This window comes from Hypanus sabinus, chromosome 19 (genome assembly GCF_030144855.1).
Source record: "Hypanus sabinus isolate sHypSab1 chromosome 19, sHypSab1.hap1, whole genome shotgun sequence".
Classification (NCBI taxonomy): Eukaryota; Metazoa; Chordata; class Chondrichthyes; order Myliobatiformes; family Dasyatidae; genus Hypanus; species Hypanus sabinus.
In genome coordinates, this window is record NC_082724.1 from 21141704 (window position 1) to 21164801 (window position 23098).

A 23098-nucleotide genomic window follows, 5' to 3' on the forward strand; every position below is an offset into this window, starting at 1 on the left:
AGGTTGAACTCGTGCAACTTCTCTCTCTTACACAGTGATAAATCAAAGTGTGACCATTTAGTTAAGGAAATGTCTTAATTTAAGAAAACAGAGCATCACCACAACACTAAGGAAGGGAAGATGGAAGGAGTTTCTGCCCAGCAGCAACCAATGCCATTATAATTACAGTACAGAGAAGAGGAGAAGGACAACTAAGGACCATCAAGTACAAGAATGACTCATAATAATTCTTCCCTTCAAAATACATCTACAGTTGTAGGTTGGGCTACCCGAGCATGACAGAGAGGTTTTGTAAAGCTAATTGAGCCAATACAAGAAAAGCATAGTCACAGAACACTTCAGAACAGAAACATGCCCTTCGGCCCCTCTAAGCCCACTGAACTGCACCCAGACAACACTCCCTACCTCTCCCATCCATGTACCTATCCAAATTTCTCCTGAATGTTGAAACCAAACCTGCATTAACCACTTCCAGTGGCAGCTCGCTCCACACTCACTCTGAGTGAAGCTCCCCCCATGTCCCCTTAAACATTTCATCTTTCACCCCTAACCCATGACCTATAGTTCCATCTCACCCCTACCTCAGTGGCTAAAGCCTGCTTGCATTTACTTTATCTACGTCCCTCTGTATAATTTTTTCAGTACTCTTTCAATCTTATTGTCATCTTCTTGAAAATCTGTACACACGGCTCCAAGTAAGGCGTCACCAATGTCTTATACAACTTCAACATAATGCCTCAACTCCTGTGTTCCTTGACATATGTAGGCCAATCAATGCTCCTTACAACTCTATCTGTGATGCCACTTCCAAGGAATTATGGATCTGTATTCCCAGATCCCTCTGTTCTACCATAATCACTGTGCAAGACCCGACCTGCTTATATTTGACTTACTTTGTTTCAACTTCAAAGTTCAAGGTGAATTTATTATCAGAGTTCATATGTGTCACTTCTTTTCTTGTGGGCATGTTCGATAAATCCAATAACCATAATAGAATCAACGAAAGGCCGCTGGGTGTTCAACCAAGGTGCAAAAGACAATATAAATTGCAAATACAAAAAGAAAGGAACAATAATAATAAATGTTTCATCCACACTTTCATAATTACAAGACTACTAAAATAAAATTTTTGCCGAGTCTTCAAATTATCAAAGAAGCAAAGTAGAAAGGATATAACATTTGACTGGCAATACCTTTGTGAATTGTCATATCCATCCAACCAACTCCTTCCTGCTGAAATCCATTCATATCATCAGTAAATGGGTAGCCTGCCTGCTGCCCAGCCTCCAGGAAAGCAAAATGAAGAGGATGATTTGTCTTTCCCCGCGATACGTGTAGTGGTCCGCTTCCCCCTCTGTACTGGTCAGCCCCCAGTTCATGGCATTGTGCTTTCCTAAAATACGGAAGGCAGTGCTCATAACTCCATCCAGTGGCACCTTGCTTCTCCCAGCGATTGTAATCCTCTGCGTGTCCGCGGATATATACCATGGCATTCAAAGAAGAAGATCCTCCCCAAACGCGACCTCTTGGCCAGTACATTACACGGTTGTTCATGTGTTTTTGAGCCGTGGTGTGGTAATACCAGTTGTACTTATCATCACAGAGGTTGTATATCAAGGCAGCTGGCATATGGATCTTCCACATCATCCGCTTGCTATTCAATAGCGTGTCTTTAGGCCCTGCTTCCAAAAGGAGCACCGAGTCACTGGAGTCTTCAGAAAGGCGGTTTGCCAAGACACATCCTGCAGAACCTGCTCCAACTATTATGTAGTTGAACGCTGATGGCTTTGCAGAATAGGATTTAGACAACACATTTGCATTCTGGTGCTGTATAAATCTACGTAATAAAATGCTTGCCATGTTCACTTTTGTGAACTTAATTAATCTACTCATGGTTCTTGTGGCAAACTGTGGTGTGCAATACAGCAGCTCTGGAAGTATAGAAAACTCTTTCTGCTCCGCTTTATACTGGCTCAATGTGTTGGTCTTGGAGATTTTGTTTTAATGGCTGTAGGTACAAAGTACGGCGATAAGTACTGGAATGGTTCATTCAAAACTGTTGCTCTTGACAATCTCAAAAGAGCTCGTCCCTGAGATTAAGAAATAAACATTAGTCAGTAAACACAAAAAATATCAAGGAAAACAATTAGACACAATATGCTCGAGTTCAGATTAAACAAATACAACTGGAATTTGTAAAATCTTAGAAACAACTGAATTTGCTGGCATTTCAAAGAAAGGTTTTTGGAAGTCATGATCAGTAGCTGTGATTGATATATCAAAACCAACCATTAAAAAGTTCAAAGTCAGTCTACTTGCTGAACTATGCACCAGACAGCTTTAAGACACACCCAGTAACTGCTGGCTGGCAATGGTCATTGTGAGATCTGAATAACCAAAGGTCAATGCATGAATGATCTGTGCAAGGTACTCATTGACATTTCATTTTACAGCACCTGACTCTGAATTCTATCCCCCCACATAAGCTTTACATTCCCATACCTATCCAATGAATTGCAAGAATTACAGCTTCTATAGTATTCTCTTGCCAAAACTTCAGTAAATTATTAATTTTTAACTGTACAGTTTAATTTGAGTTGTTTCAACACAACTTCATTTGTCCCTTTTGAACAAATTCTTCCAATTCGTCTTTATTTGATGATATCCACAGATGGGTACTCAGTTCCCATTATTGCTGATGACTATCTTGTCTAAAAGATAACTACTGATCATTTTAAAAATCTTTCCCACCAATTTGCCAAACAAGGAAACTACCTTCAAATAATTTTAAAATCCTTCTTTTCCGAAACAGGGTCTAATCTTCAACTGAATGTGAGATTGCTCTGCTACAGAGAGGGAGAATGTTACCCAGGTTTTCTGCATTTTGGATCTGGACCTGGACTGTGGACTTTTTTTTTTCAGTCTTATGTTTTTTTTGTTATTTCCTGTTTTTTGCCCAATCTTTCTCATTTTTATGTGTGGGGGAGGGGATTTGGGTGTCAAATGTGCTTGTTCTGGTTTTTTTTGGTCACTTTTTGTGCCGGTAAGTGGGATTTGGGGGTTGATAATTGCCTGCTGTTCTTTTCTTCGGTTTGTGGCTATCTAGAAGAACTTCAGAGTTGTATACCTTGATAATAAATGAACCACTGAATGTATGGTTCATTGAAGAAATAAATAGTTAAACTGACAGAGGGCACAACCTCAGAATAGGGAGACATCCATTTAGAATGAAGGCAAGGATGAGTTTCTTTAGTCAGAGGGTGGTAAATTGGGTGTATTTAAGGTGGAGGTTGATAAATTCCTGATAAGTCAGAGCATGAAACGTTACGGGTAGAAGGCAGAAAAATGGAGTTGAGAGGGAAATGGATCAGCCATGATCAAATGGCAGACAGGACTTGATGGGCTGAATGGCCTAATTCTGTAGGGTCCTGGGAAATGCTGAAGAATAGAGGAAGACTGCTTTACAAGCTCAAGGTCCAGAAAGAATGAGAAGAAGTTTTCTGGGACCTTGGGTGTTATTCCATATGCCTTTTTCATTGCCAGATAAGGTGATGTAAAAGACATTTGATACAGGATACTTGCTTTCATTAGCCAAGGCAAAGAATTTAAGAGCAAGCATCTATGGTACAAATTTACAAAACTATAGTTAGACCACAGCTGGAAAAGTATACAGGCAACTCTCACATTTCAGGGATTACCTTCCCTAAAAATAAATGTATTGCAATTTTCTGCAACACTATTATTTGTCAAGCAAAGCAAATTGAAAAAACATTAGTTTCTGTTCTTCCCACATAAAATTCACAAGAGTGAATTATTATTACATATTACAGGAATTTTGGTAGTGACTCGTAAACTCAGTAAGGGTGAATTTCAGTTTGCTGAGGGGATTGGCCTCCAGGTTAGAGAAATTGATGTTGATCCCATCAGGCTAGAGACCACCAAGATGGAATATAAGCTGTTGTTGCTCTAATATGTCTCTAGCCTCAACTTGACAGTAGAGGCAGGAATGTATGTTAGTGTAGGGATGGGTTATGAAATTAGAATTGCCCTCAGCCATCAGATTTCAGAATGCTCCAAGAATGTCTTTATTACGTATTTTCTTGTTGCATCATTTGTTTTGTTATTTATAGTCATTTTATGTCATTGCGTTGTTCTGCTGCCAGAAAACAAATTTTTACATCAGATACAACAGTGATAATAAACCTGATTCAAAATCCAAAATTGCTGGCCGCTGGGAGATCCTGGCAGCAGGCGGAGCGAAGGTGCTCGTGAAGTGATTTCTCCCAATCTGTACAGGGTCTCACCCCTGTCGAGGAGGCCACACAGAGAGCACCAGCTACAGTAACGATATGGATGGGTTCACATGTGAACTGCTGACTCACCTGTAAGGAGTGTTTGGGCCCTTAACGGTGGCGAGGTAGCATGTGTAGATGCAGGTGTACAGTTGCAGAGACTGGTGCCTAAAAGGAACGCATAGATCAACATTACTCGTCACGGGGGACGTCACGTGATGACGTAGGATCGAGACGCTGGAACCCAGCTCTCCCGTAAAAAATCAATAAATTAATGTTTAAGTGAAGAAAAGTTAGTCAATACTTTCTAAAAGTTACTTATAAACTACTCCAGATTGTTTCAAGCTATGCCTCAAAAACAGAAGATGAAGAAAACCACTACCAGGAAGACAACGCAACTTGGAGCAGAACCAAGGCCCACTTCTACCAAAGAACCGCAGTCTCAGGTACATTATACCACCGATGATATGGGACAGGAAACTGCAGCAGCATCGGACATTCCTAAAGGAAAAGACCAACGAGAACTATGCAAGCGTGAAGCAAGGAGCATGCGCAAACGGGAGCAACTAAAACTACAAAGCCCAGTTACGACTGCAACCGAAAGTGAAAGTGAATCTGAGGGAGAGTCAGATTCTCTGGAAAGATCAGACGGAGATGGAGATAAAAGTTCTTCTGGAAATATAGAAAAGACTTTGAGGCAAATAATGCGTAAATTAGGCGCATTAAAAGTAATTAAAAGTAATCAAAAAGAAATCAAAGAAAAATGATAAATATGGAGATTATGTTTGATAAAATGACAAAGAGACAGGAAAAAATGGAAAAGAGAATTATAGACTTGGAAACTACAACGGAAGACATGGTTGAAAGAATGAACAAAATGGAAGATGAGAATACTGCTTGGACATCAGAAAGAAAACAATTTATGGAAAAAATTGATAAGCTTGAAAATTTTAGTAGACGAAACAATATTAAAATTGTTGGACTTAAAGAAGATGAAGAAGGTGATGATCCAATAAGTTTTTTCAAAAATGGATCCCTGAAAAATTGGAAATGGAAGGAGAAACTCCAATTGAGATAGAAAGGGCTCACAGAACCTTAAGGTCAAGACCTCAACCTGATCAAAATCCACAATCAATTCTGATAAAATGCTTAAGATACCAAGACAAAGAAAAGATCCTGAAGGCAGCTGCCCAAAGTGCCAAAAATAGAAACGGGCCATTGAAGATAGCAGGGAAACCAGTTCTTTTTTATCCTGATGTAAGTTATAACCTTTTGAAGAGAAAGAAGGAATTTAACCCAGCGAAAAAAGTCTTATGGGAAAAAGGTTATAAATTTATAAAGCGTTATCCAGCAACACTGATAATTTTTTTGGAGGAGGGAGGGGAAAAGAAGATTTTTTACCGATTATCGAGAAGCGGAGGAGTTCGCACAAAAACTTCCATTTATTCGCTAATTACACATAGAGACTTCCAAGTGTAACGGATTAAAGATGAAGATAGAGACAGTGAATGGAAGTGATGGACATTTAAGGATGATACAGGGGAGAAAAGCAAAATTTTAGAAATACTAATTGAGAATAGTATTTTTTTTCTTCTTACTTTTTTATGTTGCGGGGGGGGGGGTGCTGGGGAGCTTTGGATCGGTTTCTGCGGTATTCACGTGTGTAATCATGGCGATTGCCATGACCCGTACAACAGAGGGGGGTAATGTGTTCTTTTTTTTTCACAACATTAGTAGGGGGATATTTTGTTTTTTTCTTTATACTCTATTTTTCTTCTATCTTTCTGCCTGGATGATTGGTGGGGACACACATAGCAACATGGAGAATTTTAGAAAGATTTCCCAGGATACCACGAAAGTTGAAAGATTAGGTATTATTATAGATTGGAGTAATATAATTTAAAAAAAATAATGACTTATTTACTGAATTTTTTAAGCTTTAATGTTAATGGGCTTAATGGACCGGTAAAAAGAAAAAGAATTTTAACATACATTAAAAAAATGAAAACAGATATAGCTTTTTTTACAAGAAACACATTTAACAGATAAAGAACATCAGAAATTAAAAAGAGACTGGGTTGGAAATGTTATTGCAGCTTCATTTAATTCAAAGGCAAGAGGAGTTGCAATTTTGGTTAATAAAAATTTATCAATTAAAATACAAAACGTATTAATTGATTCAGCAGGGAGATATGTAATTATACATTGTCAAATTTTTTCAGAACTATGGACTCTTATGAATATTTATGCACAAAATAAAAATGATGTAGAATTTATACAAGAGATCTTTTTGAATTTGGCTAACGCACATGACAAAATATTAATAGGTGGAGATTTTAACTTTTGTCTAGATCCAGTTTTAAATAGATCAATAAAGGTTGTCACAAAATCAAAAGTAGTAAAATTAACTCTATCATTGATGAAAGACTTAAACTTGATTGATATATGGAGAAGAATTAATCCAAAAGAAAGAGATTACTCATTTTATTCAAATACACATAAAACATATTCAAAGATAGATTTTTTCCTATTACCAAACGAATATTCAAGATAGAGTGAAAAATGTGGAATATAAAGCGAGAATATTGTCAGATCATTCTCCTTTGATAATGACAGATAAAGAGGAATCAATTTATAGATGGAGATTTAATTCAATGTTACTAAAGCTTCAAGATTTTTGTGATTTTATGAAAAAGCAGATTCAGTTCTTTTTAGATACAAATTCACATTCAGTTGATGATAAATTCATATTGTGGGAAGCAATGAAGGCATACTTGAGAGGTCAGATAATGTTATACTTCTAAAATTAAGAAGGAATATATGACAGAAATAGATCAATTGGAAAAAGAGATTACAAAATTAGAAAAAGAATCTCAAAGAAATATGACTGAAGAAAAGTGAAGACAACTTATTAATAAGAAGTTACAATATAATACACTCCAGACATATTGAACAGAAAAAGCAATTATGAGAACTAAACAGAGATATTATGAACTAGGTGAAAGATCACATAAGGTCCTTGCATGGCAGTTAAAAACAGACCAGACTTCTAAAACGATAAATGCAATTCGAACAAGAGTAAATAAAATTACTTATAAACCTTTAGAAATTAATGAAATTTTTAAGAATTTTTATTCTGAGTTGTATCAATCAGAATCACAAAATGATAATGTCAAGATAGAAAGGTTTTTATCACAAATAACTCTTCCAAAATTAAATACAGAAGAGCAGAAGGGATTAGATATGCCTTTTACATTGAAAGAGGTCAAAGAAGCTCTAGGATCACTTCAAAGTAATAAATCTCCAGGAGAAGATGGTTTTCTGCCTGAATTTTATAAAAAGTTTAAAAATTTATTAATTCCCCCTTTTATGGAATTAATACATCAAGCGGAAAGAACGCGTAAACTTCAAGAATCTTTTTCGACAGCAATTTTAATAGTATTGCCAAAAAAAGATAGAGATCTTTTAACGCCAGCATCATATAGACCTATTTCTTTATTAAATACTGATTATAAAATAATAGCAAAAATCTTATCTAACAGATTATCTAAATACTTACCAAAATTAGTACATATGGATCAAACAGGATTTATTAAAAATAGACAATTGACAGATAATGTAACTCGGTTAATTAGTATAATCCATTTAGCGCAAAAGAGGGAGGAAATAAGTGTGGCAGTTGCTTTAGATGCAGAAAAAGCATTTGATAGCTTGGAATGGGATTTTTTATTTAAGGTATTGGAAAAATAGGGATTAGGAGTATCTTTTATAAAATGGATTAAAACCTTAAATACTAATCCCAAAGCTAAAATAGTGACAAATGGTCAAATTTCAACACCATTTCAGTTAACAAGGTCAACTAGGCAAGGTTGTCCATTATCACCTGCTTTATTTGTGTTGGCGACAGAACCATTAGCTGAATTAATTAGAATGGACCCAGATATTAAGGGTTTTAGAGTTAATAAGGAAGAATACAAGATTAACTTATTTGCTGATGATGTTCTGCTTTATCTAACAAACCCATTACACTCATTGCGTAAATTATCCTATAGATTAGAAGAATATGGGAAAATATCAGGTTATAAAATAAATTGGGATAAAAGTGAAATTTTACCTCTTACTAAAGGAGATTATAGTCAATATCGATTAATAACCCAATTTAGATGGCCGGCAAATGGTATAAAATATTTAGGTATAAGAGTTGATAATGATATAAAGATATATATAAATTAAATTACCACTATTGAAAAATTCAAGAAGATCTTGATAAATGGATGGTATTACCAATAACATTAGTAGGTAGAGTAAATACCATAAAAATGAATATATCCCCTAGATTACAATACTTATTTCACTCACTACCAATACAAATACCCCAGAAGTTTTTTCAAGAGTTAAATAAATATGTGGGGAAGTTTCTTTGGAAAGGTAAGATGTCAAGAATATCGTTGGAAACATTGACATGGAAATTTGATCTAGGAGGGTTACAACTTCCAAATTTTAAGAATTATTATAAAGCAAATGAACTTAGATTTATTGCATCTTTTTTTGAGAGAGATAGACCGGCATGGATTAGAATAGAATTAGATAAAATAGGAGAAAATATACCAGAAGTTTTTATATATAAATGGGAATCTAAATGGATACGGGAAAAGAATCTCCTATATTAAAACATTTGATTGACTTATGGAATAAGATAAATGTTGACGATGAGATAAAGAAATCCTTATTAGCAAAGAGATCTTTAATTCAAAATAGACTTATTCCTTTTACAATGGATAATCAACTTTTATATAATTGGTTTCAAAAAGGGATTAGATATATAGGTGATTGTTTTGAAGGAGGTATATTAATGTCATTTGATCAATTAAAGAATAAAGTATCAAACAACACTCTTTTTTGTTACTTTCAAGTAAGGGCTTATTTAAGAGAAAAACTAGGTCAAACAATGTTATTGCCGAAATCTAATGAAATAGAAACTTTAATTCAAAAAGGAAAGATTAAAAAATTAATCTCCTGTATGTATAACTTGATTCAAAAACAGGCAATTAAACAAGGAGTCCATAAGTCAAGACAAAAATGGGAAAGTGATTTGAATATTAAAATTGAAGAAACAAATTGGTCAAGACTATGTCTTGATAGTATGACAAATAGAATAAATGTCCGGTTAAGATTAATGCAGTATCTTCTTAGCTCTGCCCTCCCTAGTAGTCTGCCCAGATCAATAGCTAATCCTCTTGTTAGACACACTTTGCGTATATGGGCTCAGATCAGGAAATGCTATGGTTTCCAGGGGTTTTCCGTTTCCAGCCCTATTGCTCATAATCACCTTTTTTTACCTACTACATACGATTCAGCATTCCAGGTTTGGTATAGGAAGGGCATTAGACATTTTGAAGATCTTTTCATTGATAATCGCTTCACTTCTTTTCAGCAGCTCTCTGTTAAAGTTCAATCTGCCCAATGCTCATTTTTTCAGATATCTCCAAATCCGACTCTTTATTGCTCTTTTAATTCCTAACTTTCCTGAAATGCCTGCGAAAAATGCTATGGACCTATTTCTTTCCATGAATCCACTAGGTAAAGGCTTAATATCAATCATCCGAGATAAACTAGCAGCCTTACGACGGGCCCCCATGGATAAAATCAAAATGGCCTGGGAGCAGGATTTAAATATCTCCTTATCTGAGAGCTGGGATTCAGTTCTCAAATCGGTTAACTCAACCTCTCTTTGTGCTCGCCACTGCCTTTTACAGTTTAAGATTGTTCATAGTGCCCATTTGTCTAAATCTAAACTATCTCGATTCTACCCTAGCGTTAGTCCGCTCTGTGATAAATGCAAGAGGGGCGTGGCCTCTCTCATCCATATGTACTGGTTCTCTCCTAGCTTGGAGAAATTCTGGAAAGATGTCTTCACTACGTTATCATGTATTCTGAATCAGCACCTAGAACCAAACCTCTTAATTGCTCTGTTCGGTTTTTGGGGCGAGACAGATCTATGTCTGGGTCCGACCAAATGCCGAATATTATCCTTTGCCTGTCTCCTGGCTAGACGCTTGATCCTCCTCAGATGGAGAGATGTTGCCCCACCCACTCATGCTCAATGACTTAACGACATCATGGCCTGTTTGGACCTCGAAAAAATTCATTATTCAGTTCTCAATTCGGATCTAAAGTTCCATAAGGTCTGGGGACCTTTTATCGAGTACTTTCATAACCTTCCTCTTGACTAGGGTTTTTTTTTCTTTTCGGTCCCTTGCTTTCAGCTCCTTTTTTTTCTCTGGTAGAAGGCATTATTACCCTTTGTTGCTGTTGCTGAGTGTATTCACAGTCTGGGAGCTTGGCTGTCCTGACTTATACTCTCTATATTGTGTTGTGGTTGATCTGGAGTTACTGTTGTTTGTTCTTGTTTTGTGGGGCTTGGGGAGGACACTAAGCTTACTTGTCTTTAATTCAGGTGCTTTTTTTTTTGCTAAATTCTCTTCCTTTGTAGCATATTGTTATTGTATGCTTAATTTTGCTCTGTTTTAATGTTCCTCATTGGGATTTGGGGTTTTTAAATTTGTAAAATGTTTTGAAAAACTAATAAAAAAATTTAAAAAAAAGATTAGTGCAATATAATTTTTTACATCAATTATATAATACACCACAAAAAATAAATAAATTAAACCCAAATTTATCCGATCAGTGTTTCCGATGTAACCAAGAAATTGGTACTTTTTTACATTCTACTTGGTCTTGTTCTAAAATTCAACCTTTTTGGACAAAGTTAAGAGTTTTATTGGAACAAATTATTGGAACACAACTTCCACATAATCCAAAATTATTTTTACTAGGCGATATTGAAAGGATAAAACCGAAACCCAAATTGAATAAATATCAGAATTTATAAAAATTGCATTGGCAGTAGCCAAAAAGGCTATTGCAGTTACTTGGAAATCGGATACATATTTAAGTATAGATCGTTGGAAGAAAGAAATTTATAGCTGTATTCCACTTGAAAAAATTACTTATAATTTAAGAGATAAATATGAAACATCTTTGAAAATTTGGCACCCTTATTTACAAAAGACAGGATTAAACATATAGGTGCACCGAAGATGAAATAATTGGTTATTTGGGGAAAGAAATAAATATATATACTAAAGTTATTACGAACTCCATGGAGCATGTGGGGATCTTCCGATATCCAGGCATTCTTTCTTTCTTTTCTTTCTTTCTTTCTTTCTCTTTTTTTTTCTATAGGGATGCTAGGGGGGAGTAGTTAAGGGAAGGGGGGGGGATGGGTAATATACATTTTTTTTCTATATTTTGTAACTACTTGAAATATAATAAAAAAAGTTTATTAAAAAAAAACACTACTCGTCACATATATATTAAATGTACATTTGCATCAATGACCAACACAGACCGAGGTGCTGGGGGCAGGCCACAGGAGCTGCCATGCCTCGGGCGACGACATAGCACGCCCACAACTTACTAACCCTAACACCTTGGAGAGGAAACCCGAGTATTCAGAGGAAGCCCACAGTCACTGAAAGAATGTACGAACTCTTTATACATGGTGGCAGGAAGAGAACCCCAATCTTCTGATCACTGATGTTGCAAGGCATCACGTCCACTGTTAGTTTGTATGTGGGGAAGAATGCAGAGAGAACCGATGTGGAAAATACAGGCGATGCGAGTGAAGGCTGCATTGGCAGCAGTGAAGGGAAAACCTTGTTTTCTGGAGAAAATGAGAGGGCCTCTCAGATGAGAACAGGTGGGGTGGGGTGGGGGCGAGAGACAGAAAAACTGAGAGAAGGAAATAGTCTTATTGCAAGTGACAGGGTGGGAAGAGGCGTAGTTAAAGTGGGAGTCAGGGGATTTGTTAAAGATGCCAGTAGATAATCTGTCTTCAGAGATGGAGACAGACAGATCAGGAAAGACAGGTGTCATAGACGGCCTACATGAATTTGAGAACGGGGTGAAAACTGGCGGCAAAGTTGATGAAGCTGATGACACTTGCATCAGTGCACTTGTCAATTTAGTGCAGAGTTGGGAGCGTTAACAGCGTTGGCTTGGGACACGGTTTGTTTTGTGTAGCCAATGAAAAGACGGCTGCCGCTGGAGTCCCTGTGAGTGCCCATGGCCACACCTTCGATCTGCAGAAAGTGGGAGGAACCAAAAGAGAGTTGTTAAGCGTGAGTACCATTCTGCCAGATCCAGTTGGCTCTGTTGTCTAGAAGTGGAGAACCTTGAGCCCTTTCTCAAGATGGATGGAAGTGTACAGGGGCTGGGACTATTAAAAGAGGCATCAGTTGGAAAGGCAAAGGTACGCTAGGCAGCAGCAGAATAATTTAGAACATACAGCACAGTACAGGCCCTTTGGTCCATGATGTTGTATTGACCTTTAAACTACGTCAAGTTCAATCTAACCATTCCCTCCCACATTGCCCTGCATTTTTCTTTCATCTATGTGCCTTTCTAAGAGTCTCTTAAATGTCCCTAATGTTTGTGCTTCTATCACCACCCCAGACAGAGCAGTCTAGTCACTTGTCGCTCTGTGTTAAAAAGCCTACCTGTGACATACCCCATAGTTTGTACTTATATATAAGGTCCCCTCATATTAGCCATTGCCACCTTTACAAAAAGGCGTTGGCCGTCCACTCTATCTACACCTCTTAAGTTACACACCTCCATCAAGTCTTCTCTCATCCTTCTTCCCTCCAAAGAGAAATGCCTTAGCTCGCTCATCCTTTACTCTGGACACTACCTAAGATTGCTGATTGTTATTTAACATAAAAACTGCTAGCGGGTAGATAAAGTGATATTATGCTGATTACTGTTGGATAATAATGATTCTTATTTGATTAATGCATTTATAGCACTGAAAGGTTAAGCTAGAATATATGACTCATATGCTCTTGGTGGAATCAAGCTTCCCCTGTTCTCTGATTCCACCCTAACCACTCCCTCAGCTTTAGTTTTCCACCATCTCCTTTTATGGCCACACTATCTACTTTGATGCCACAGTTACATTTCAGACCATTAGCAATCACCTCCTTAGCTCCGTCAGATGTTGCTGATCGGGAATCTGCTCACGATACTGCTATTGTTAAGGATCCCGCACCCAGGCATGCCCTGTTCTCACTGCTAACATCAGCAGGAAAGTACAGGGGTCTGAAGGCACACACTCAATGATTCAGAAACGACTTCTTCCCCTCTGAAATCCAATTTCTGAACGGATATTGAACTCATGACCACTGCCTCATTACAGTTTTAATGTTTATTTTGCACTACTAATTTAACTATTGAATACATAATAATAGAGAATACATATAATATACACACAACTTACTGTAATTCAGAGTTTTATTTTCTCTATTCAGGTATTCACAAGTGACTGGTTGCACCTGAACCCCAGGGGGACCAATAATCTCTCGGGCAGGTTTGTTAGAGCTGTTGGGGAAGGTTTAAACTAATTTGGCAAAGGGGGTGGGAAATGGTGTGAAGGGACTCAGGACAGGATGAACGGTATAAAAGCAAAGACAGCACGAAGTCAGACTGTGAGGAAGGGCAGGCAGATGATCGGCGACATTGCAGCCAGCAGGGTGAGTAGCAGTGCATTAGGGAAGCAGAATCAAAAAGGGTGGCAAATACAGTACTATATTGCAATGCACGGAGTATAAGAAATAAGGTGGATGATCTTGTTGCACTTACTGCAGATCGTCAGGTATGATGTTGTGGCCATCACTGAACTGTGGCTGAAGGATGGTTGTAGTTGGGAGCTGAATGTCCAAGGTTACACGTTGTATGGGAGGGATAGGAAGGTAGGCAGAGGGGGTGGTGTGGCTCAACTGGTAAAGAATGGCATCAAATCAGTAGAAAGCTGTGACATAGGATGGGAAGATGTTGATTCCTTGTGGGTTGAGTTTAAGAAACTGCAAGGGTAAAACTAATGACTGTTGTCAGTAACGTACAGGCCTCCCAACTGGAATGCTGGGATGTGGACCATGTATTACAAAGGGAAATAGAAAGGGCGTATCAAACGGGCAATGTTACGATAGTCATGGGAAATTTTAACATGCAGGTCAATTGGGAAAATCAGGTTGGTAATCGATCTCAAGAAAGTGAGTTTATTGAATGTCTACAAGATGACTTTGTCGAGCAGTTTGTCATTGAACCTACTCAGGGATCAGCTATACTGGACTGAGTATTACGTATGAACCAGAGGAGATTAGAGAGGTTAAGGTAAAAGAACCCTTAGGACGCAGCGATCACAATATGGTTGAGTTCAACTTGAAATTTGGTAGGGAGAAAGTAACGTCTAACATTGCAGTATTTCAGTGGAGTAAAGAAAATTACAGAGGTATGAGAGAGGAGTTGGCCAAAGTGACTTGGAAGGAGATGCTGGCAGGAATGACAGTAGACAGCAATAGTGTGAGTTTCAATAGTGCAAGACTTGCATCGCGTGGCGAAGGCGGCCCAGCAATTGTCAGGGTGGAGCTCCCAGGACTGGACGTCATCTATTCCAGCAGACTCAGGAGGAAAGCAATCAGCATAACCAGAGACACCACACAACCCGGCCACTCCCTGTTTGACCCGCTGCCATCCAGCAAAAGGTTCAGGACACTAAAAGCCAGAACAAATAGACTGAGGAACAGCTTCTACCCCAGAGCTGTGGCCTCCATCACACCACTCCCACAGAACAATGACTGAAACTGTGAGCACAGACAGGGACTCAAATACTTACACTATGGCACTTTGTGCATTACTGTGACATTCTGGTGCTGCTGTAACTTACTTTCTGCTACTTATCTATTTAATACCATTTTTCTATTACTGTCTTGTTTTTATCTACCGCTTTGCTTGATTGCCTGAGAGGAAGCCAAACAGAGTTTCATTGTACCAATGTATAATGACAATAAAGATCATTCCATTCAATTCAATTAATTCTGGGAAAATTGCAAAGGTGCAGGATAGAAGTATCTCAAAAACAAAGAAATACTCAAATGGCAAAATAGTACAATCATGGCTGGCAAGGGAATTCAAAGCTAATGTAAAAGCAAAAGAGAGGACTACAACAAAGCAAAAATTAGTGGGAAGAGGACTTGGAAGCTTTTTAAGAAACTCTAGAAAGCAACTAAAAGAATCATTAAGAGGGAGAAGATAAAATATGAAAGCAAGCTAGCAAGCAATATCAAAGTGGACAGTAAAAGCTTTTTCAAGTATGAAAAAAGTAAGTGAGATGAGAGTTGACATAGGACCACTAGAAAATGAGGCTGGAGAAATAATAACTGAGGACAAGGAGATGGTAGATGAACTAAATGAGAATTTTGCAACAGTCTTCCCGGTGTCCCAGGTATGAAGGGTTTGAGGGAAGAGAAGTGAGTGCAGTTACTATTACAAGGGAGAAGATGCTCAAAAAGCTGAAAGACCTAAGGGTACACAAGTCACCCAGACCAGAAGAACTGCACCCTAGGCTTCTGAAAGATGTAGCGACAGAGATTGTGGAGGCATTAGTAATGATCTTTCAAAAATCATTGGACTCTGGCATGGAAATTTGCAAATGTCACTCCACTCTATAAAGGAGGAAGGCAGCAGAAAGGAAATTACAGACCAGTTAGCCTGACCTCAGTGGTTAGGAAGATGTTGGGGTCAATCGTTAAGGATGAGGTTATGGGGTACTTGGTGACACAGGACAGTATAGGACAAAGTCAGTATGGTTTCTTTAAGAGAAAAGCTTGCCTGACGAACTTGGAATTCCTTGAGGTTTCAAGTCGTATGGATAAAGGGGATGCAGTGGATGTTGTATACTTGGACTTTGAGAACACCTTTCACAAGGTGCCACACATGAGGCTGTTTACCAAGAGCCCATAGTATCACAGGAAAGTTACTGGCATGATTAAAACATTGGCTGATTGGTAGGAAGGAGCGACTGGGAATAAAAGGATCCTTTTCTGGTTGGTTGCCAGTGAGTCGTGGTGTTCAGCAGGAGTTGGTGTTGGGACCACTTCTTTTTATGCTGTATATCAATGATTTAGATGTTGCCAAGTTTGCAGGTGATAAGAAGATTGCTGGAGGGGCAGGTAGTAGTGAGGAAACAGGTATGCTGCAGGAGGAGAGGCAGATTAGAAGAACGAGCAAGAAAGTGACAAATGAAATACAATGCTGGAAAATGCATGGCCACGCACATTGGTAGAAGAAACAAATGTGCAGACGATTTTCTAAACAGGAAGAAAGTCCAAAAATCTGAAACGCAAAGAGACTTGGGAGTGCTTGTGCAGAACAACCTAAAGGTTAACTTCCAGACAGAGTTGGTGGTGAGGGAACAAATGCAACGTTAGCATTCATTTCAAGAATGGGGATGTGGTTTTATAAGGCACTGGAGAGGCCTCACTCTGCGTAGTGTGAATAGTTTTGGGCTGCTCATCTGAGACGTACTGGCATTGGAGAGGGTCCAGAAGAGGTTCACAAGGATGATTCTGGGAATGAAAGGGTTATCATACGAGGAACATTTGATAGCTTTAGGCCTGTATTCACTGGAATTTAAAAGGATGGGGGGGGGGAATCTCATTGAAATCTTTCAAATGTTGAAAGGTAGACAGTAGGTGTGGAAAGGATGTTTCCCCTGGTGGGAGATGTCTAGGGCGAGAAGGCACAGCCTCAGGAGAGAGGGGTGTCCATTTAAAACAGAGATGCGGGAGATTTCTTTAGTGGTGAATTTGTGAAATTTGTTACCACAGACAGCTGTGGAGGCCAAGTCGTTGGGTGTACTTAAGGCAGAGCTTGATCGGTTCTTAATTGGACACAGCCTCAAAAGTTACAGGGAGAAGGCTGGGGAATGGGGCGGGAAATCAGCCATGATTGAATGGCGGAGCAGACCTGTTAGCACAAATGGTCTAATTCTGCTCCTATGTCTTATGGCATTGCACTGTAGTGCTACCCCAGAGGTGACAAATTTTATGACATGCATCAGTGATATTAAATCTGATTCTGATCAAACAGGTGGTCAGCTCTTTCACTAGAGATTTCACATGGCGATCCATTCGGTCTGCAGTGTGAATGTTACCTGCAATACTGCAGCCAATGTCCAAACTCCACACTGTCTGCAGACATGATTTATTTCCCCATATGAAGGATTGAAAATCGGACCAACGGCTTGCTTAAACGGGCTTAATTTGAAAAATATCTAGAAAAGGGAGAAACTGAAAGAGAGATGACATAGTTTGAGGCCTGTGCAAATGGGGGCATGGCCTCCAGTTGTAAATAAATTCAGGCAAAATCAAGAACCGCCAAGACTGGAGAACTCGACCCGTATTTGTGCAAAGAGAAACTAGGCAACATTTTGAATCAATCAGTAACTCATTGATTCTTCCTCGGTTCTGAAACATTAACTCGTTTCTCTTTCCACCGGTGCTGCTTGATTGGCTGAGTTCTTCGGGAACTTTCTTTTTTGTTTGTTTCGACTTTCAACACCTTTAGTGTTTTTTTTTCGTTTCCCGTAAAAATTAAAAGCTATTTAAGAAAACAGAATCAATCCCAAAGGAGGTAAGTGGGGCGCGAGTGAGCAGAGAGTTCGGACGGCCTTGAATAGGATTGAAATCAATCTGAGAATTTCGACCAGAAACGTGAACTGTACTTTTTAAAATACTTCCTGGCCTTTTAAAGTTTTCCAAGATCTTCTGTCATTATCTAAGAAATGTTTATTAAGAATTATTTAAGAATAGAAATGGAGTTCACAATCCTAGAACCAGAGATAGTCGCTGAAATCAACTCTGAAAGGACAGGTGGTGCTGAGACCAGCCCGATTATCTTCTCCCTGTCGGCCCCCACCCCGACAGCACTGCAGCAGTGTTTTCAAACGCGCGACGCAACAAGGGCTTGCGCTTGTGGTGGGATTCCCCCAGAAAACCGCTTCGGCAGTCAAGGTGCAAAACAGTGGCCTTTCCGTCGAGTGGAGGCGCCGCAGACTCTGCCACTTGAAACTAGTTTTGGAAACTTCAACCCGCGTCGCCCTTTTCCATTGCCCCCGCCCCGCTCCGGCAACCGTGCGGTCAGTAATCCTCTCTCACCTTCGCTGACAGCCCTGTCTCCTCGCTATCTGGTCACTCTCCTCGTCCCTTTGGATCTGCGGTCGCCACGCTGCAGCCGATCGGGTGGGATCCGACTGAGCAGGTACCATCAAGTGGAGCGGGGACCTTCGGACCGGACTCTTTCAAGGCTATGCTCAAAATCTGGCTAATCCCCCCTCGGTGACCCTGCGCTGAAAACGTCCCACCGATTGTCTCCCTCTCACCTCACTTCCTCCCTGACTTTGCGCCAGGAAGTGTTAAATTCACACTTTATTTTTCATGTTATTCCCTCTCGGTGTCTCCCATAAAGCCGCAGGCTAGGGAACCTACATTAATAACGCGGCCATAGCGCCTTGCCAGTTTGCACGGAGTCTATGAAAGTCCCCTATTACCCCGTCGGAAAGTTGATCTGGTCATCTGCAGCCCACACGGTCACCCAGAGGCAGAATAAGTGATCAAAGGAGACGTGATAAACAATGAAAAGAGTGGAGGAGTTGTGAGAACGGATTTTTTTTTAAATTTAATGATAAAAGATGGGGGAGGATAATTGGGGTTCCCCATGTCTGCTCTGAACTAGACCATGGTGTTTAATTGATGTTTTACCTCACCTCCCCCATTCCAATAAAATCTCGCAATCTATCAATCTCATCACAATGAGGGTGAGATTGAGACTGGGTGAAAATGATGTTTCTGCATCTGTGTTTGAAGCTAAGGTTGTTAGCATGGTATTCCCACTTTAAGCGTCAGGGCACACCGAGGTTGTTCTAGACGGCTCCACACTTCGTGGAGTCATGCACAGCGTGGAAAACGGCCATTCCAGCCCGACTCGTCCTCATAGCAAAGCACCGTGGGAATAGAACACGGCAGATGTATGTAATCTGAAACAAAAAAAACCCCCAAAGTATTAGAAATACACAGGCAGTGCATAGTTCCATAGTTCCTGACCCTTAATCCACGTTACATCATCCCCAGATGCCAAGTCCAGTGTGGTTCTTTGGTGCGAGGCCAAGGATGATTCCTGGTGGAGGCCAGTTAGGTTTCTTCCTGGCAGATCCAGTCTGTTCCTTGGTGAGGTCCCTTAGCTCCGACTTCTGATATCAAACTGATCAGGTCCTGTGGTACCAGGCCCAACTTGGCCCCTGATATTGAGCTCAGTATGGTGATTGACTCTGTCTATGATGTCAACGTCTGTCTGGTCCCTGCCAGCAAGCTCTGCCCAGTACCTAATACTGGGCACTCCCTGGTGCTGTTTCTAGTCCGGTCGGTCCCGTCCCTTAGTTCTGGATCCAACATACTGATAGGCCAAGTCTGGTTCCCACTGTCAGCAGGCTAACCCTAACCCTCAGTCAATCCCATTCTAACCAGATGTCAGGCCAGGTCTGGTCCCTGGTTGGTGGGTGCAGACTGTTATCTTAGTCCGGGTCCAATCTAATTCCCAGTTGTTGAGGAGCACTGTCTGTCTTTGGTGCATAGCCATGTCTGGTGCCTGCTACTGTTTTGCAGGCGCAGCTCCTGTTTAGCCCTTGTCTAATAATTGATGCGGGGCAAAGTTCCCTGGTTCTGGGCCCAACCTGGTGTTTGACCCAGTCTGGTTCCTGTTTGCATGCCAAAGCAAAGTTATATATTCAGAACTGGCCCTTTGGCCCAGCTCTGATCCATTTTTTCCTGTTCCATCTGCACAGACCTGTCGATCTGAGTGTCAGGTCCTTGTGTCAGAGGTCAGTCTGATCCCTGCTGCCAACTGACGTCAGGTGTCAGTCCTTGATGCGAGACTCAGATTTATTTTCAGTGCTGGGTCCAGATTGGTTTTTGGGGTCCGTTTGCTCGCTGCTATTGAACCTAGTCTGGTGTTGTACAAACTCGCCTGGTTCTGGGTCCAGTCTGGTGCAAGGCTTGTTCTGTTTTCTGGTGTCAGTCCCTGCTAGTTGGCCAAATCTGACCTTCCCTGTCTGGCCCCCTGGTGAAGGGCACAGTCTGGTTGCAGTGTGATCCAAGTGTCCAAACCCCTTCTGATCCCGGGTGCCAGACCCAATCTAATCAGTAGTGGCAGGCTAAATCAAAATCCTGCGAGGCATCGGACCTAAAATTATCTGTTCTCGGCCTAATATGGTGCCCTGAGGTCTGAACCAGTCTAGTACCTATTACCAGGTGCTGTCTGGCACCCTGTTTGTCCATTTTTGTAGAGTTACTATGCTAAGTCTACTTCCCACGTGTCAGGTCCATTGTGATGTACCAGTACCAGCTCCACTGTGCTACCCCGGTTCTGGGACCAAGCTGGTTTCTCACTGCCAGGTCTACTCTGTTTAGAGGAGCAGGCAATTCCTTATGTCAGACCCAGTCTGGTCCCTGCTGCTGGGCCCCTCAAGCCCCAGATTCAGCTTCTGCTTCGTGCCTGACCAAATCCTGTAACATAGCCAGGCATAGTCCTGTCCTCTGGTGCTGACCCAGCTGGGCAAGTATAGTTTGGCTTCTGGTGCCAGGCTCAATCTCATCCCCTAGTGGTGGAACTGAATTGGATTTGAATTGAATTTCGGTTCATTGTCATTAAGAAACCACAAATGCAATGCAGTTAAAAAATGAGACAACGTTCCTCCAGAATGATATCACAAAAGCACACGACAAAACAGACTACACCAGAAAATCCACATAACGTTTGGCAATCCCCAAATCCAGAGTATAGAGAGGCTGCAGCGTATTAATATCGTGCTACCATCTTTGTGCATTTCCTGGAAAGGAGTCCCAAACCCACCAGACAAAACAAGACGACCCAGACACACCAAGTCAGGAAACCAACTCTACCACCCAACCACATAGTTACAACAGTGCAAACAATACCGTAATTGATAAAAAATAGACCGTGGGCACAGTAAAAATAGTCCAAAGATGTTAAAAGAGTATACGTTCGAAAGAAACCACCACACAGTTTCCACAAGTCCTCAGGGTCCCGATAGACTCGTCATCCCACGCAGGCGGCGGAAGGGAATACTCTCACCTTGGACTTACACGGTGCTGCCGGACCCAGCCTCGCAGACGCAGCACACGGTAAAAGCACTCCGACTGCAGCGGACTCCAAGTATGTCGAACCTCTGAGCCTCCAACCATCCCCTCCGGCACAGCCTCTCTGAGCACCATCCTCTGCGGAGCGCACTACAACGCCCCCGCCACCGGCCACCGGCAACATGACCCCGAGGACTGGGGGCCTGTTCTTCCCAGCAGAGACATGGTGCAGATGGTACTATCTCTCTGGAATCTGGCCCATTCAGGTCCCTGATGGCACATCCAGACTGGAACCTACTGGTGTGGCCAATCTGGCCCATTCGAGACTCTAATGGCAGGTACAGTCTCCTGTCAAGGATGGTCTTGCCCCTGTTGTGGTCAGGCATGATCCATGATAATAATCCTACTCTGCTCCTCTCTGGTCCATAGTGTTGGTTCCAACCTGGACCCAGTCTGGTATACACTTCGTATAGTCCATGTTGCCAGTACCATTCTGGTCTCTGGTGCAGAGTGCAATCTATTGTCTGGCCACATTTGATCCCCTGATGCCAAGTCTCTCAGCCTGGTCTCATGCTTGGATCACTCTCCTCCTTTGGTGCCAGGCCCAGCCCAGTCCACAGAATCCAACCTGGTCCTTGCATTAGACAGGCCCAGGAAGACTTCGAGACTGATATTAGATGAAATTCAAGTTCGAAAATAGGTGAGGTTTGAGGACTTACCACAACATTATTAGCTGAAACCAGAGAAGGACAATTGGGGCCCGAGGATCCTGGCCTGATTCTGGCAGCAGCCTCTCTGTGGAATTGACTGGTCTCTAGGCCCAATATTAGTGCGGCTCCAAGGACCAGATCAGATAATCCAAACTCTAAAGCATGGTAGCTTCCATACATTGATTGGTTGATATCTCTACAAATACTCAACACCTCAAAAATGTCTGTGGGAAATCAGAGACACAGAAACAGACTCTATATTTCTACTCAAAACTAGTAAGCCACATTGCAGTGCTTTATCAACCGAGTTTTATTTAGAAATTTCTGCAATGATAACATCCCGTTTTTATCATTGTTGTTGTAATTAATTAAGATTAGGTAGCTTGCTATCTTTCTCTTTTGTACATTGCTTTATTTACAATCAAATCTACTGCTATTTTTAGGCAATGACTTCCGGTGATTTGATCAACTTTTATACTTGGGGCAAAATTAATCAAACATTTTATCTTTCATCTAAAAACAAGCTCTGCATTGCATCTGGTACTCCAGCATTTTGTTAGTATTCAAAGCAGTAATGCACATCCACTTTTTGATTTTGGTAAACTGGTAAGTTGGTTTATTATTGCCACATGTACTGAGGTATAGTTGAAACTTTGTTTTGCATGCCATGCATATTGATCATTAGAAAAGATAATCAAAAGTCCTAAGAGCAGAATTAGGCCATTCAGCCCATTGAGTCTGCTCCACCATTCAATCATGTACAATGTATTATTCCTTTTCAGCCCCATTCTCCTCTTAACCTTTGATACCCTTATTAATCAAGAACTTATCAACATCTGTTTTAAATATACCCTGTGACTTGGCCTCCACAACCATCTGTGTCAATGAATCCTACAGATTCACCACCCTCTGACTGAAGAAGTTTTTCTTCATCTCTCTTCTAAAGGGACATGCTTTTATTGTGAGGCTGCGCTGTTTCAGTTTGAAGTTCATTCAATACTGGAAACATCCAACATCCACACTATCCAGGCCTTTCAATATT

At 40.6% G+C, this 23098-nt stretch overlaps 1 protein-coding gene across 1 annotated transcript in view; it reads right to left on the minus strand.

The window, feature by feature from the left end:
* chdh (choline dehydrogenase) overlaps positions 1 to 18581 on the minus strand; it is a 51695-nt gene extending 33114 nt beyond the window's left edge. The window contains exons 1-3 of the mRNA XM_059944143.1: positions 18350 to 18581; positions 4383 to 4460; positions 1194 to 2090 (exon numbers count right to left, since the gene is read on the minus strand). Coding sequence (XP_059800126.1) covers positions 1194 to 1893 — 700 coding nt within the window. The 5' untranslated portion in view covers positions 1894 to 2090; positions 4383 to 4460; positions 18350 to 18581. The remainder of the gene's footprint in view (positions 1 to 1193; positions 2091 to 4382; positions 4461 to 18349) is intronic.
* Between the last annotated feature and the right edge of the window lie 4517 nt (positions 18582 to 23098).